Source organism: Cherax quadricarinatus, chromosome 41 (assembly GCF_038502225.1).
Source record: "Cherax quadricarinatus isolate ZL_2023a chromosome 41, ASM3850222v1, whole genome shotgun sequence".
Lineage (NCBI taxonomy): Eukaryota > Metazoa > Arthropoda > Malacostraca > Decapoda > Parastacidae > Cherax > Cherax quadricarinatus.
In genome coordinates, this window is record NC_091332.1 from 9,975,219 (window position 1) to 9,994,287 (window position 19,069).

Here is a 19,069-nt window from a genome sequence, read left to right on the forward strand (position 1 = left end):
AGGGGTCGAGTCCAAGCTCCTGGCCCCGCCTCTTCACTGGTCGCTACTGGGTCACTCTCCCTGAACCATGAGCTTTATCATACCTCTGCACCTAAATAAACTTACTTAAGTCACTTTGACTTTTTTGCGGGTTATCCTAGGTAATTTGCACATAATATAATAATTTTTATTTCTACATGTACCAGGTACACAGGCCTAGCTGATGACAGTGACATACTACAATACAAAATGTTCCTTGTTAAGCAGAGCATTTCGGGCAAATTAGGTCAATTTTGTACCTCAGGATGCAACCCACACCAGTCGACTTACACCCAGGTACCTGTTTTACTGCTAGATGAACATGGACAGCAGGTGTCCTAAGGAAACATATCCCAATGTTTCCACCCGTACCGGGGATCGAACCACGGACGTCAGTGTGTGAGCTGAGTGCGCTAGCAATCGAGCTATGTATGATAATTGTAATTATGTGGACCTATACCTAAATAAACTTACCCAAGTCACTTTGACTTTTTTGGGTTATCCTAGGTAATGTACACTATGTATGATAATTGTACTTATTTTTTTTTTACAGATTTTGCCACTGAAGTGTCTAGTTATTGTGCACCTCACATCCATCCTGTGGACGGTAGCGCAACAACATATCGATACACAAAAAACCCAGGAACTAGGCCCCAAAGGGTTACAGGAATACATATGGATTTATATCTACATATCTACAGTTCACTTATCTGTTACAAGCAAATTTAGGAAATTTGCTTAGTATAACTGATCACATAATTTACATATAGTTTGATCATCATCTGTGTGTCTGCCAAACTGCCAGAAGTACTGGCAGTCTTGGAGGGGAAGAGGACCCTTAAACACCAACAAGAAGTAAGCTTGTGCCCCGGTGACCCTTAACAACCTCAACACTACATGTAAGTTAACACATTCTGATTTAATAACGAGAATAAGTAAGTAAGTTTATTCAGGTATACACAAATACAGTTAAATAGATTATCATACATAGCAGCATATGTGTACAGAACCTAGGATAACCCAAAAAAGTCAGACAGAGTGACTTATTGCCATCGGGGTCCTTTGGGGGGCTTTCATACTGTTGAAGGGCTTTTAATTTGAGGAATTGGATCTACCCTGATCAGACCTGATTAATTCCTATTCCATAGGCAATGTATGACCCTAATGAGTTTGGTATATCCTCAAGAATACTGTATAATATATTTTTTTGCCATGTTTGTCCCCACAAGGGGCTATTCTTTGAACCTGATTGTTGGCTTTCCTTTTTTATTATAATAATAATAATGAACCTGATTGCCTAGAAGCACTTAGTCCTAATCTTAGATTGTTTGAAATGTTGTGTATACACACTATGGGCTTTCAAATTATTTTTCCATATTTATGTATAATCAATTAAAATTATTATCATTATTATAATTATTATTAAATTATTATTATTATTATTGATGAACTATTATTATTATTGATGAATTACTATTATTATTGTTGCAGTATTAATTAGATGAGACACATTTGAAGGAAAGATAAGATTTTGTTTAGATTATTAACCCCGAAGGGTTAGTCACCCAGGATAACCAAAAAAAAAGTCTGCATCATAGAGGACTGTCTGTCTTATTTCCAATGGGGGTCTTTAAATCTTGTCCCCCAAATACGACCCACACCAGTCGACTAACACCCAGGTACCTACTTGCTTGCTAGGTGAACGGGGACAACAGGTGTAAGGAAACACACCCAGTGCTTCCACCCTTGCCTGGATTGAACCACGGACACTTACTATGCAAAGTGACATTATGTTGACTAAGCCAAGGATATACCTGAAGAATGTTTTTGGGGCTCAATGCTACCATGGCCCAGTCCCAGTCTAAGGCTCCTGGTGGGTCAAGGCATGATTAGCCAGGCTGTTGCTGTTAGATACTCACAGTTTGACATATGAGCCACAGTCCAGTTGACCAGGAGCTAACTTGAGGAACTTATCAAGACAACCAGGGGTCTGTTGGTAATCCTCACTGTGTATAGATAATGCATGATGTTAAAAACAATGCAATTTCAATGTATAACTGTTACCTGTGACAAGTTTCGATAGCTTTTCTACCCTTACAGCTCGGCTTGGGCTAGGGCTGTTGTATGTTTATGTTGTACATTACTATACAGTACTAAAATTAATACAGTGTAACCTCTTGTTATTCACAGGGTATTTACAATGGCCCGAGTATGTGGACTTGTCCGTCCTCTTCAGCATTTTCCAAGAGATAGCTGTGTCCCTCTCCTGAAAGTACCATCAGTTTCATCATGTATTATCACTGCTTCATTGTATACAAGAATTAAAGAGGTAAAACACTGTCCGAAATGTTATGCAGAACTGTACGATACAGGAGTTAAAGATTATTTTATTGTGGTACTCTGTAAAGTTATGGAGTATTGTTGAGCTATCAGACAATATGCACTAGTCTTAAAACAACATTGAAATCTTTATAATTTGTAATGGTTATGAACATTATAGCAGTGCAACTTATAATAGATGATTTCATTGACCTGAAATTATCTTCATTAGCCTTCTGATATGGTAATGAGGATTTTTTGACTAAAACAAGCAGTGTTGCAGACTCATCCCACAAGCATTTACACTTGCAACTTGAAAAACTTCATTTTACAAAACCGTACAACACTTGTCAGCAAAAGTTACGTGTCATGAATGCATAAAAAAAAATGTGTGGATACTAGTCTGTTTTATCATTTACTGCAATAAAATATATGCAAATCTATTATGAAAAGTTTAAATTTATCAAAACTTACGCACACAAACATTCACAGATCATACAATGCGCCATTCGCAGTTGAGGGAAATGTAAATAGAAGTAAAGATGCAATATTAAATCATAACTGCATAAGATTAACTTTAGTGTTAGTAATACATATAACATCTACAGTGTTTTGTATCATATAAGTCAATATTGATGCAGGTACTGACAGACAGATGATTCATCTTGTAAGCTGACACCATAAACTTACAGTATCAATAACTAAAGTACATTATTGTAAATGTATTTTCACTTCCTTGTGATTTTCTTAATAACATTTTCTTTTCTCTAGCTTACTTTATTATAAGAATACAGTGTATAATACATATAACATATAAAATATGTGTAAATCAACTGTTTATGTTATCTGTAAGGTTAATGGTCAATAGTTGGCCATTAGTAGTTAAGTTTTGGGAAGTCATAAGTTATACACAGATTTTTCGACCGCACAGGGGCTTGGCGATCCTAATCCCTGCGTTGTTCAAGGGTCAACTGTATAAACATTGGTGAACAAAAAATTAGTTTAAAAGTGGTTGGTGGACAGTAACCATCCAGGGAGACACAAAAAATCCTGTCATGTGAGACTGAATATGAATCCTATTAACTATTTTGTACTCAGGTATTTGCTGGTCATTTTCTTTAAACATATTTTGCAAATTATCTGATTCCATCTTTATTATCTACATCAGAAACAGATAGAGCTGAAGAAATCATTCTGTTCAAAATTTCTAATTATTGGAGGCCATGGATAAATTAGGTGCAGTTGTTTAGTAGTACGTATTTAATTTTTTTTTTAACATGTCGGCTGTTTTCCACCGAGGCAGGGTGACCCAAAAAGAAAGAAAAAACTTTCATCATCATTCAAGACTTTCACCATCACTCATGCACATTCACTGTCTTTGCAGAGGTGCTCAGATACAACAGCTTAGACATCCCTCCAAACTGCCAATATCCCAAACCTCTCCTTTAAAGTGCAGGCACTGTACTTCCCATTTCTAGGACTCAAGTCCGGCTAACCGGTTTCCCTGAATCCCTCCACAAAATATATTACCCTGCTCACACTCCAACAGCTTGTCAGGTCCCAAAAACTATTTGAAAATCCAAGCCCCTCACTCACAAAACCTCCTTTACCCCCTCCCTTCAACCTTTTTGAGGACGACTCGTACTTTGCCATCCTTCCACTACAGATTTATACGCTCTCCAAGTCATTCTACTATGTTCCATTCACTCTAAATGATCAAACCACCTCAACGGCCCTCTTCATCCCTCTGACTAATACTTTTAGTAACTCCACACCTCCTCCTAATTTCCACACTTTGAATTCTCTGCATAATACTTACACCACACATTGCCCATTTACAGGACATCTCCACTGCCTCCAGCCACCTCCTCGCTGTAACATTTACAACCCATGTTTCACACCCATATAAGAGTGTTGGTACCACCGTACTCTCGTACATTCCCTTCTTTGCTTCCATGGATGACGTTTTTTGTCTCAACAGATACCTCAATGCCCGAATCACCTTTTTTCCTTCATCAGTTCTATGGTTAACCTCATTCTTCATAAACCCATCAGCTGACAGGTCAGCTCGCAAATATCTGAAAACATTCACTTCTTCCATACTCCCTCTCTCCAATGTGATATCCAATTTTTCTTTATTAACCCTTTGAGGGTCCGTCCCGTAGATCTACGGCTTTACGTTCAGGGTCCAAACCGTAGATCTACGTCATGAGCTCAGCTCACTCTGATAAACTGTGAGTGGTACATTTGGGCCTAGATATGAGAGAATACATCTATGTGGTATGTGTGCACCACATAAAACAGATCCTACAGCACGCTGTGTATAATGAGAGAAAAAAACTGAAATCATGATTTTTCGATTAAAACAGTGACTTTGCAGTGTTTTTTCGTATGTTTTTTATAGTTCTATTTGCGATTTCTTGGTCTCATTTGATAGAATGGAAGACATATCACAGAAATAAAGATGATTTTGATTGGTTTTAGCACTGGAAATGGCTTGAAACTGAGCTCAAAGTAGCAGAAATGTTAAATTTTTGCAGATATTCAAGAGTAAACAAATGACCTCACACGTCTAATACACATATGCATTCACAAATATGGTGATGATATTTATACAATTATTACAGTATTGCATAACGGTAAATCTTCTATTTTTTGGTGTGAATAAAAATTCATTATGTGAATAAAAAATAAAAATGGAATTTATTTGTAAAGCCTCAAAACGTAACTAATGAACAGAGGAAATGTTAGTTTAGTTCCAGGAATACCTACATTGTTTATTCTGGACCCTATTTTGAAATTGGAATATTTTGAACTTTGTGTAAAATTGGCCAAATTAACAATTTCTGATCACTTTAATTTGTAGTTGAAACAGTTGACTTGGCGATTTCTTGTGCTCAATCGATAGAATAGAAGTAATACTAGTAAAATAGCTAAGAATTTGGTTGACTGGAATAATGTAATTGGCCTAAAATGGGAGTCAAAGTCGGCAAAATCGCCGATTCGTAAATATCACTTGACACATCAAAATTCGCGAGAGCATAATTTCGTCAATTTTCCATCAAATTTCGTACTTTTTGTTTTATTACCTTCACAAAAAGATTCTCTACCATTTCACAAGAAAAATAAAAAAATTTTTTTTTAAAATTCTTGGACACTGGGGCACCAATTCAGATTTGGGCCTTGGACCCTGAAGGGGTTAAAATCATTTGCAGATGACACCCGAATCTGCATGACAGTGTCTTCCATTGCAGACACTGCAAGGCTCCAGGTGGACATCAACCAAATCTTTCAGTGGGCTGCAGAAAACAATATGAAGTTCAACGATGAGAAATTTCAATTACTCAGATATGGTAAACACGAGGAAATTAAATCTTCATCAGAGTACAAGACAAATTCTGGCCACAAAATAGAGCGAAACACCAACGTCAAAGACCTGGGAGTGATCATGTCGGAGGATCTCACCTTCAAGGACCATAACATTGTATCAATCGCATCTGCTAGAAAAATGACAGGATGGATAATGAGAACCTTCAAAACTAGGGAGGCCAAGCCCATGATGACACTCTTCAGGTCACTTGTTCTATCTAGGCTGGAATATTGCTGCACACTAACAGCACCTTTCAAGGCAGGTGAAATTGCTGACCTAGAAAATGTACAGAGAACCTTCACGGCACGCATAACGGAGATAAAACACCTCAATTACTGGGAGCGCTTGAGGTTCCTAAACCTGTATTCCCTGGAATGCAGGCGGGAGAGATACATGATTATATACACCTGGAAAATCCTAGAGGGACTAGTACCGAACTTGCACACGAAAATCACTCGCTACGAAAGCAAAAGACTTGGCAGACGATGCAACATCCCCCCAATGAAAAGCAGGGGTGTCACTAGCACATTAAGAGACCATACAATAAGTGTCAGGGTCCCGAGACTGTTCAACTGCCTCCCAGCATACATAAGGGGGATTACCAACAGACCCCTGGCAGTCTTCAAGCTGGCACTGGACAAGCACCTAAAGTCGGTTCCTGACCAGCCGGGCTGTGGCTCGTATGTTGGTTTGCGTGCAGCCAGCAGTAACAACCTGGTTGATCAGGCTCTGATCCACCAGGAGGCCTGGTCACAGACCGGGCCGCGGGGGCGTTGACCCCCGGAACTCTCTCCAGGTAAAGTCCAGGTAATACCCTCATCACCTTACTCTTATCTATTTTCACTTTCAAGTTTCTATCTTTACACACCCTCCCAAACTTGTCCACTAACCTTTGCAACTTTTCTTTAGAATCTCCCAAAAGCACAGTATCATAAGCAAAAAGTAACTGTGTCAACTTCCATTTTGTATTTGATTCCACATAATTTAATCCCACCCCTCTCTCCAGCACCCTAGCATTTACTTTTACAACCCCATCTGTAAGTATGTTAAGCAACCATGGTGACATTACACATCTCTGTCTAAGACCTACTTTTACTGGAAAGTAATCTCCCTCTCTCCTACACACCCTAAGCTGAACCTCACTATCCTCATAAAAACTTTACAGCATTCAGTAACTTTCTACCTATTCCATACACTTGCAACATCTGCCACATTGCTCCTCTATCCACTCTATCATATGCCTTTTCTAAATCCATAAATGTAATGAAAACTTCCCTACCTTTATCTAAATACTTTTCACATATATGCTTCAATGTAAACATTTGATCTACACATCCCCTACTCATTCTAAAATGTTATGAAATAAAAATTAATACACGTACTATCCTAAGAGGTACAATACACGTACTCATTTTATTGCATCCGTTATTTGAACTAGAATTAAAATACATATGTTTTTGAGTAATACACTATACTATTCTATAACAGAGACAGCTAATTTGTTGGAAGGCACCACAAAGGTTGCTTTTTATTCGAAAGTTTAGCAACAAGGAGATAAAGACGTCCTCTTCAAATACTGAGCCAAAGTAGGTGATATATATTTCAATCCAATATGTTTTGCTATATACATGCACTTTGTATGATACCTGAAATATGAGGGTGAGGAGGGAATAAGTACAACTAAATGGAGAGATTGAATATGGTTTACATTTAAAGAACGTACTACTATAGTCCCATACTCTAAACAGTTGTATAGAAATATTACATATGGATATAATAATTATACTGTATGTACTTGTTTTGCTGTATGAATCTAATTTCAACAAAATAATTGTTCTTCATCAGAGTTGATATTGGGCCTGGCACGTGGAAGGAAATCTATCATGGTATTCTTTCAACTCAAATAAAGATGGTGAAAACATTCTCCCTCTCCACTTCTTTTCTGGGCCTTATGGTACAGCCCGTCCTCCTGCAGGTTAGTACAGTACAGTTAGTACAGTGTACTGTGAAGGTTGAATTTTTATATGACACATTTGAAAGATTTCATTAGACTTGTTTTGGACATTTCATGCTCTAAGAAAGATATTGCTGAATCCAATAACCCCAGTCCCCTGTGCCTCAATGTATGCAACAGGAATAGTGTGGGGTGGGATGTTGGGCTTAAATTTCCAATGATAATTAGCAAATTACCTCTTATGCAGTAATTACAGCTTCAACCTTCTAAGTAGGATACAGCAGCATTGAAAACTCTAACCATATTAGAAGAGGCTTTTTCAAATTATCTCACAGAAACCAACATGCCAGTAGTTGAATAACCATTTTGTTCAGTCACAGTACACAACCTTTAAAAATTAGAGGCCAGTCAAATGAAGCATTCTCAAGTTATAAATGAAAACCTTGGAGGAAGACAAAAAATTAAAGGTATACTCCTTTAATGACATCTAATTATCAGAGTAGAAACTATTACGGTGGTACCTTGAGTTACGAACTTAATTCGTTCCAGAAGGCTGTTCGAGTACCGATACCGAACGAATTTGTTCTCATAAGGAATAATGTGAATTAGATTAGTCCATTTCACACCCCCAAAAATTCACTTACAAAAGCACTTACAAAAATACACTTACATAATTGTTCGAGTTGGGAGCTGTTCAAAACTCGAGGTACCACTGTATATGAAAAATCAGAGCTAGATACCCAGATGTCAAATTAATATTGCATATTCAACCCATCCTACACCTTAAACAGTGTGAGGTTACCAACAATTACAGTGGCTGAAGATATGTCTTACACTGCCAGACATATGCATTCAATTTATGTAATTTCATTATCAGTGATTAAGTATGTATACAGTACTGTAGGTAAATATAGGCTGAGTTAATCTAAATTAATTTAATCTAACCTCACAGAGAATCTTCTGTTTATTTTATTGTTTCTGAAGGACAGTGTGGTATGCCATATATTACTAGCTATAAATTGACTTTTTCTTGTGTACAAAATCAATATGTATCCCCTCTTCATAATGAGTGTAGGGAAAACAGGTCACCGGCTCAGGTAGGGTAGGGTATGGCAACCCTGTGCCTCTATAGTATATTATCAGCTACTCTCTCATTCTGTTTATGCCATTGTATAGCCCTTATAAACATATGTAAGTATGTCATTTTCTTTAGTAGCCCAGTTGTTTATTTCTCCTAGATTCTAGTACAGTATCATAAGTAAACAAACATTTTATGTACATTGATGAGGAAGGCACAAACAGTAAGGTCATACAGGTAATTTTTTTTATGGTATACGTATTTCATTACTCTGAGTTGCTCTGAGCATCTGCTCACTTCGTACTTTCCAGCTACTTGTATGGTCATTTAGTTCATCTTGTTAGAGAGCTATATGATGGATAAATATGACAGAATTATTTTATTGGGCACAGGGATTCTTTGAACAATAAATGAGCATTGGTTTACTTAAATATCTTAATGTCTTGGAGCAGACAAGTGTATGGTAAAAATAACTTTACAATGCAAAAAACTAATTTCTCGTAGAAATTGGGTAGTTGCACATCAATGATATTACACATGACTGACTATCATAAAACAGGGAAAGTTTATATTGTATTATATTTTTGGTTAACAAAAGTATAACAGCAAAGCTTTGAATTTGAAAATGCAGTAGTAACATAAGGTAATTTCAGGAGATTCCATTCGATGTGAGCTCAGTGCAAGAATTTTCCTGGCATGTATTTTTATTTTTTATTAGCACAATGGCCGATTCCCACCAAGGCAGGGTGGCCCGAAAAAGAAAAACTTTCACCATCATTCACTCCATCACTGTCTTGCCAGAAGGGTGCTTTACACTACAGTTTTTAAACTGCAACATTTACACCCCTCCTTCAGAGTGCAGGCACTGTACTTCCCATCTCCAGGACTCAAGTCCGGCCTGCGGTTTCCCTGAATCCCTTCATAAATGCTACTTTGCTCATACTCCAACAGCACGTCAAGTATTAAAAACCATTTGCCTCCATTCACTCCTATCAAACACGCTCATGCATGCCCGCTGGAAGTCCAAGCTCCTCGCACACAAAACCTCTTTTACCCCCTCCCTCCAACCTTTCCTAGGCTGACCCCTATGCCGCCTTCCTTCCACTACAGACTGATACACTCTTGAAGTCATTCTGTTTTGCTCCATTCTCTCTACATGTCCGAACCACCTCAACAACCCTTCCTCAGCCCTCTGGACAACAGTTTTGGCAATCCCGCACCTCCTCCTAACTTCCAAACTACGAATTCTCTGCATTATATTCACACCACACATTGCCCTCAGACATGACATCTCCATTGCCTCCAGCCTTCTCCTCGCTGCAACATTCATCACCCATGCTTCACACCCATATAAGAGCGTTGGTAAAACTATACTCTCATACATTCCCCTCTTTGCCTCCAAGGACAAAGTTCTTTGTCTCCACAGACTCCTAAGTGCACCGCTCACCCTTTTCCCCTCATCAATTCTATGATTCACCTCATCTTTCATAGACCCATCTGCTGACACGTCCACTCCCAAATATCTGAATACATTCACCTCCTCCATAATCTCTCCCTCCAATCTGATATCCAATCTTTCATCACCTAATCTTTTTGTTATCCTCATAACCTTACCCTTTCCTGTATTCACTTTTAATTTTCTTCTTTTACATACCCTACCAAATTCATCCACCAACCTCTGCAACTTCTCTTCAGAATCTTCCAAGAGCATAGTGTCATCAACAAAGAGCAACTGTGACAACTCCCACTTTATGTGTGATTCTTTATCTTTTAACTCCACGCCTCTTGTCAAGACCCTCGCATTTACTTCTCTTACAACCCCATCTATAAATATATTAAACAACCACGGTGACATCACACATCCTTGTCTAAGGCCTACTTTTACTGGGAAATAATCTCCCTCTTTCCTACATACTCTAACTTGAGCCTCACTATCCTCGTAAAAACTCTTCACTGCTTTCAGTAACCTACCTCCTATACCATACACCTGCAACATCTGCCACATTGCCCCCCTATCCACCCTGTCATACGCCTTTTCCAAATCCATAAATGCAACAAAAACCTCTTTAGCCTTATCTAAATACTGTTCACTTATGTGTTTCACTGTAAACACCTGGTCCACACACCCCCTACTTTTCCTAAAGCCTCCTGTTCATCTGCTATCCTATTCTCCGTCTTACTCTTAATTCTTTCAATAATAACTCTACCATACACTTTACCAGGTATACTCAATAAACTTATCCCCCTATAATTTTTGCACTCTCTTTTGTCCCCTTTGCCTTTATACAAAGGAACTATGCATGCTCTCTGCCAATCCCTAGGTACCTTACCCTCTTCCATACATTTATTAAATAATAGCTCCAACCACTCCAAAACTACATCCCCCACCTTTTTTTAACATTTCTATCTTTATCCCATCAATCCCAGCTGCCTTACCCCCTTTCATTTTACCTACTGCCTCACAAACTTCCCTCACACTCACAACTGGCTCTTCCTCATAACTACAAGATGTTATTCCTCCTTGCCCTATACATGAAATCACAGCTTCCCTATCTTCATCAACATTTAACAGTTCCTCAAAATATTCCCTCCATCTTCCCAGTACCTCTAATTCTCCATTTAATAACTCTCCTCTCCTATTTTTAACTGACAAATCCATTTGTTCTCTAGGCTTCCTTAACTTGTTAATCTCACTCCAAAACTTTTTCTTATTTTCAACAAAATTTGTTGATAACATCTCACCCACTCTCTCATTTGCTCTCTTTTTACATTGCTTCACCACTCTCTTAACCTCTTTCTTTTTCTCCATATACTCTTCTGTCCTTGCATCACTTCTACTTTGTAAAAACTTCTCATATGCTAACTTTTTCTCCCTTACTACTCTCTTTACATCATCATTCCACCAATCGCTCCTCTTCCCTCCCGCACCCACTTTCCTGTAACCACAAACATCTGCTGAACACACTAGCACTACATTTTTAATCTACCCCATACCTCTTCGACCCCATTGCCTATGCTCTCATTAGCCCATCTATCCTCCAATAGCTGTTTATATCTTACCCTAACTGCCTCCTCTTTTAGTTTATAAACCTTCACCTCTCTCTTCCCTGATGCTTCTATAAACATGTACATCCTGAAGTCTACTCAACAGTCTTTTATCTACCAATACATAATCCAACAAACTACTGTCATTTTGCCCTACATCATATTTTGTGTACTTATTTATCCTCTTTTTCTTAAAATATGCATTACCTATAACTAAACCCCTTTCTATACAAAGTTCAATCAAAGGGCTCCTATTATCATTTACACTTGGCACCCCAAACTTACCTACCACACCCTCTAAAAGTTTCTCCTACTTTAGCATTCAGGTCCCCTACCACAATTACTCTCTCACTTGGTTCAAAGGTTCCTATACATTCACTTAACATCTCCCAAAATCTCTCTTTCTCCTCTACATTCCTCTCTTCTCCAGGTGCATACATGCTTATTATACCCACTTTTCGCATCCAGCCTTTACTTTAATCCACATAATCCTTGAATTTACACATTCATATTCTCTTTTCTCCTTCCATAACTGATCCTTCAACATTATTGCTACCCCTTTCTTAGCTCTAACTCTCTCAGATACTCCAGATTTAATCCCGTTTATTTCCCCCCACCGAAACTCTCCTACCCCCTTCAGCTTTGTTTCGCTTAGGGCCAGGACATCCAACTTCTTTTCATTCATAACATCAGCAATCATCTGTTTCTTGTCATCCACACTACATCCATGCACATTCAAGCATCCCAGTTTTATAAAGTTTTTCTTCTTCTCTTTTTTAGTAAATGTTTACAGGAGAAGGGGTTACTAGCCCATTGCTCCTGGCATTTTAGTTGCCTCATACGACACACATGGCTTACGGAGGAAAGATTCTTTTCCACTTCCCCATAGACAATAGAAGAAATAAAGAACAAGAGCTATTTAGAAAATGGAGAAAAACCTAGATGTATGTATATATATATGCATGTGCGTGTCTGTGAAGTGTGACCAAAGTGTAAGTAGGAGTAGCAAGATATCCCTGTTATCTAGTGTGTTTATGAGAAAGAAAAAGACACCAGCAATCCTACCATCATGTAAAACAGTTACAAACAGGTTTCTGTTTCACAATCATCTGACAGGACAGAAGTACTTCCCTTTGTGGTTGCTGTCTAATATCATGTTGTATACTAGGGGTAGGTAGGTAGGTAAATAGCTCTGGAATATGAAGAATACTTTGATTGTTTAGAGCACTCAGTGCTTTGGCACATTGTGACTAATATTTATCTTAAATCTCTCTGTGAAGAGATTGTTATTAAGGATGTAATGCACTTATTAATGTTGCATTTGTTATGGTGACAATTTTATTGTTAATGATTGTTTAGCATGCAAAATGACAAAATTTTTTAAAGGTATGAATTTTCAGTAAATTATTATATTTTCTTTCTTTCAACACACCGGCCGTATCCCACCGAGGCACGGTGACCCAAAAGGAAAAACGAAAGTTTCTCCTTTTACATTTAGTAATATATACAGGAGAAGGGGTTACTAACCCCTTGCTCCCGGTATTTTAGTCGCCTCTTACAACATGCATGGCTTACGGAGGAAGAATTCTGTTCCACCGCCCCATGGAAGTAAGAGGAAATAAACAAGAACAAGAACTAGAAAGAAAAAAGAAGAAAATCCAGAGGGGTGTGTGTATATATATGCTTGTACATGTATGTGTAGTGTGACCTAAGTGCAAGTAGAAGTAGCAAGACGTACCTGAAATCTTGCATGTTTATGAGACAGACAAAAGACACCAGTAATCCTACCATCATGTAAAACAATTACACGTACAGGCTTTCGTTGTACACTCACTTGGCAGGATGGTAGTACCTCCCTGGGCGGTTGCTGTCTACCAACCTACTACCTAGAAAATTATTATATAATGAAACTAAATTAAACTTGTAGTAAACAATTGTGCAGAGGTGAATCTTAGTCTTTATATTACTTGGATATTCTTGATATCGTAGGTAGTAGGTTGGTAGACAGCAACCACCCAGGGAGGTACTACCGTCCTGCCAAGTGAGTGTAAAACAAAAGCCTGTAGGATTGTTGGTATCTTTTTTCTGTCTCATAAACATGCAAGATTTCAAGTACGTCTTGCTACTTCTACTTACACTTGGGTCACACTACACATGCATGTATGTACAAGTACGTATATATACACACACCCCTCTGAGTTTTCTTCTATTTTCTTGCTAGTACTTTTTCTTTTTTATTTCCACTTTTCTCCATGGGGAAGTGGAACAGAATTCTTCCTCCGTAAGCCATGCGTGTTGTAGGAGGCGACTGGAATGCCAGGAGCAAGGGGCTGGTAACCTCTTCTCCTGTATGTTTTACTTAATTTAAAAGAAGAAACTTTCGTTTTTCCTTTTGGGCCACCCTGCCTCAGTGGGATGCAACTGGTGCGTTGAAAGAAGATTCTTGATATTGTAAACATCACTGACTGAAATTTTTTCATATATTTCAGAAAGTGGTAGGGACTCAAATGGGAGTGATTCTTGCTGTCGGTTCCTTTGTTGGATTCTTTACCTTCATCACTCCGTTGATCATTCACTGGATTACAAAGAAGTATGTGACCTGCTTAGAATATGATCCAGAGAAAGATATGTACTCAGCCACTACTCTGTCATTCTTCTTGAGGAGGAAAAAGGTAATGCTGTATATGTTTTACAACACACTGGATAATAATCTGGGACAAAAGTTGAAGTGAAGTAAAATGGAAACAGTGTAGTATATAGAAAATGGCAGTTGTATAAAAACTAGAAAAATAAATAATTAAAATTATTATTCAACTATAAATACCAAAAGATAATAGAAAGGGCAGGAAATAATATTTCAAGGACAACAAACAGTACTGTTAAGTGGATAACTCGTTGGCTTTATTTCAAGCTGCTACTTGACCCTTACTGGTTTGGCATGTTCCAGTGAATATAATTTATTTGACCCTGACAGCACTCTTATGGGAGTGTTCCAGTGAATATAATTTATTTGACCCTGACAGCACTCTTATGGGAGTTGCTCTGCAGCATCACCATGACAAGGGTCATGAATAGCTAAAGATAGATTGAAGGCATACAAAAGGAATATTTTTCTACAGTTAAGTAACTGGTGTTTGACTAGAGAAAGCATAATTCTTCCAACACTCTTGCAGACCGCTTGGTAAACAGAGCTCATATTTATGTCAAATTTTATACTGTGGGTGTATGTATTATGTTTATATGTTATGTAGCATGTTTATTACACATAATTTTGAAAAAATATCATAGATGGATTAATGGAAATGTCTATATTAACGTATTATACGACATTTAATGTGTCCAAGAGATTATTTGGCGTCGAGTAGAGAGACTCTTAGTGATTTTAGTGTGTACCTGCACACCAGCACAGTGTGTAAGTATATTTAGGTACAGGTGCATGTAAGTATAATTATCAGAAGACATATAAAATATGCAAAACACTTGAAATTCTGAAAAATTTCCAGACATAATAGAGATATGTGCTCATAGAGAATGTAAACAAACCGGGTGGGGTGCGCCGTATTAGAAAGACCGCTCTTCATACATTAAGTTTTGGTCATAGTTAGAAATCACTGTATTAGCGGAACAACGTAAAACGGGGCCCTACTGTACTATACGTATATGATTGTGTAAGTTTAAGTAATCTTTCCATCTTTTATATACCTATGACTTGGATGAAAATCTAAGTCAGAGGTATATGAAAGGATTGAAACTATTTTGCTGTTGAATGTACACTTGGTACATTCTGTACTTAAGTTTTTATCATCACTAATTGTCTTTAGATCTTATAGCATTTTGGTTTAGACTGTTGGTAGGGGCGAGTTGCAGTTTCTAAAACGTTTTATGAAAATTTGTATGTTTTAAATTTAAAAGTTTAGCATTTTTAATATAATTGTATTAAAACTGTTTAAAGATAATGAGCAATAGTTATAAATGCACAAAAGTTTGGGCAACATACTAGTTTGTGTGTGAGTTAATTTAGCTCTAGTATTCATTGAGGTTAATAGATTTTTTTTGATAGCCAGTACTGTAATAAATAGTAATAGTTTGTATCATTAATATATTAATCTCTTTTTAACAGATACATTTCCATATAGATGACGTTAAAGTACCAGATGTTCCCGGGATGTTTACAACATTCCTTGTCAAAGATCGACCGTTGTTTGTAGATCCAAATATGTTTGAAGACTTGGAACATTATGGACGTCTAATGGGCTACAATAAACCAGTCAATTTTCATTTGGGAGAACCAGAAAAGAAAGAGTGAGAAGTCATTAATTATTACTGATTCTCTTACCAAAAGTTTTTAATATAAATATATTTTGCAGATAAAAGTATATTTGAAATATCAAATTTGCAATAGATCATAATCAACAAATTTGTTGTCAGATATGTTTATGAAGGAAAATGTTAAAAAAAAAAAAATTGATTCTTTGAAGTTGCTGGTTAGAAGAACAAGATAAAATTCAGTCATTTTTCTTGAAATTGCTGTAATTCTGTTTTAGTGTGTGGATGAAGGGCAGGTGCTACTGACAAGTGCCAAAAAGAGAGAACATTTAAGGACAAGACTTAAGGTTTGTTGTTAATGGTATATTTCAGTACACTTGTTTAGCTCTTTTCATTTTAATAATAAAGAGATTTTGTCATTTACCTTTAATGGATATACCTAAGTTTATATAATCATGTAGAGTAGGATAATTTTTTATGAAGACATGAATGTATAATCCCTGCTATGTAGGAGTCTTTATAGGAAGTTTTTAGGTCAAAATCTTCAGAAACAAAAATGAATGTAATACAAAAAAAAAAAATTGCCAAAATTTCTAAAAGGGCAATAATGATAAGATAATTTTTTAATACTTACACAGAAATTATGTTAAAGTTGTGTCCAGTATATATTACATCAAATCAGGCACAAAATAGTTGCCATGTCTAGAAATTTCAAGAATTTCCAGGCACATTACTTATATATGTAAAGGTAGAAAGTTGAAAGTGAACATAGAAAAGAGTAAGGTGATGAGGGTATTAAATGATTTAGATAAAGAAGAATTGGATATCAAATTGGAGAGGAGGAGTATAGAAGAAGTGAATGTTTTCAGATATTTGGGAGTTGATGTGTCAGCGGATAGATGTATGAAGGATGAAGTTAACCATAGAATTGATGAAGGAAAAAAGGTGAGTGGTGCATTGAGGTATATGTGGAGGCAAAAAATGTTATCTATGGAGGCAAAGAAAGGAATGTATGAAAGTATAGTAGTACCATCACTCTTATATAGGTGTTAAGCTTGGGTTTTAAATGCTACAGCGAGGAGGCGGTGGAGATGTCCTGTCTAGGGGCAGTGTGTGGTGTAAATATTATGCAGAGAATTCGGAGTGTGGAAATTAGGTGTGGAGTTAATAAAAGTATTAGTCAGAGGGCTGAAGAGGGGTTGTTGAGGTGATTTGGTCATTTAGAATGGATCGAGGTAGAGTGACACGGAGAGCATATAAATCTGTAGGGGAAGGAAGGCGGGGTAGGGGTCGTCCTCGAAAAGGTTGGAGGGAGGGGGTAAAGGAGGTTTTGTGGGCAAGGGGCTTGGACTTCCAGCAAGCGTGCGTGAGCGTGTTAGATAGGAGTGAATGGAAACGAATGGTATTTGGTGAAGGGATTCAGGGAAACTGGTTATTTTTATATAGCCGGACTTGAGTACTGGAAATGGGAAGTACAATGCCTGAACTTTAAAGGAAGAGTTTGGGATATTGGCAGTTTGGAGGGATATGTTGTGTATCTTTATATGTATATACTTCTAAACTGTTGTGTTCTGAGCACCTCTGCAAAAACAGTGATTATGTATGAGTGAGGTGAAAGTGTTGAATGATGATGGAAGTATATTTCTTTTTGGGGATTTTCTTTCTTTTTGGGTCACCCTGCTTCGGTGGGAGATGGTCAACTTGTTAAAAAAAAAAAAATGTACAGTATTATAGGAAATCATTTATACTGTTAGAACATTGATTGTAAAAATGTTGTTTGTTTTCAGCATACATCTATTCAAATTTATTCCTTCAACTTCTATCAAACAATTTGCCTAACTTTATTGTCATTTAGTTAACAAGAGATTGTATTTTTTTTTTTTAACATTTTTCATGAAGACATTTTTTTGACAGTTCTGAACCATTAATAAATGTACATAATGTAAAAATAGAAAATATCAGCTATATCAAATGAAACAATAAGACTAATTATGAACATATTTTAAATATTCATCCTCTTAACCATTTTACCACATCATGAACATTGAACACCTAGTCACTTGCCAGTGGTGCATTGCTTGGATCATGATGCATGTCCTGGAAAGGCAGCATGAAAGTGAGTGATGATGAGAATGTTTTCTTAATTTGGGTCACTTTGCCTTTGTAGGAAGTTATATACAGGCAGGCCATACTTATACAGCAGGTTAGGTTCCAGGCTACTGCTGTACAGCAAAAATCGCTGTAAAGTGAATCATATAGGCCTAAATAATACATGTACAGTACACACATTACTTACCTTAAAATATTTTCATCCTTAGCTTATAGTGAGTGGCAAGTACATTTACTGTAGGAAGTCTTGAATAAATGAAGAATGGGTATAATTGAAAACTTTTGCATTAGCAAAACACCATAAAGCGAAGTGCTCTAAAGCAGTGGTGTTTCTCTACCACTGAACATAGAGCACACAAAATAAAATTTATACAGACAACTCGGGTATGTTTTGAAGAATTTGATATAGAAATCTGCAGTCTCTCAATATTGCTGGGAGCCAAAGCCAGAGTCAGCAGCTCTCTGCATCTCCCTGACAGTCTGTGCAGCATTTTGTGTATTACATTTTTTCTTTGTATTACTTCTTCAAATACGTTCATCTTTGGTATATATTTATTTTTTGTAGGTGTGGTGAGTTCCTATGTGCTTAATGAAATTTGGTAAAGAAATGTGATTTTAAATTTTTACTGGTTTTGACAGGCCCAGCTAATGTTGCCTCTCACATTTGTCCTTTATTAATATTTTTTTTTTTGGCTTTGGGTTGGTCAACTGCATCTGTCTTTAGGATATATTTCTTTGGTATATGTTAGTTTATTTATATCTTTTTTTGTAATTTGGTAACTAAATGTGAATTTTTTTTACTTGTTAACATGTACTCATTGTGTCAGATGCTAAACTTTGCTACATCCAACTTGGCCCACCAGACCCACCTTAAGAGGCACATAAATTCCCTTGCTTCTAATAACATGTT

At 37.0% G+C, this 19,069-nt stretch overlaps 1 protein-coding gene across 1 annotated transcript; it reads left to right on the forward strand.

Moving 5' to 3' along the window:
• Nucleotides 1-760: 760 nt before the first annotated feature.
• On the forward strand, nucleotides 761-18,039 carry LOC128695813 (transmembrane protein 70 homolog, mitochondrial). Its single transcript, XM_053786677.2, has 7 exons — nucleotides 761-917; nucleotides 2,209-2,347; nucleotides 7,196-7,293; nucleotides 7,553-7,682; nucleotides 14,274-14,456; nucleotides 15,905-16,086; nucleotides 16,329-18,039. Coding segments are annotated over exons 1-7 (762 nt in total). The 5' UTR covers nucleotides 761-915; the 3' UTR covers nucleotides 16,357-18,039.
• Nucleotides 18,040-19,069: the final 1,030 nt, after the last annotated feature.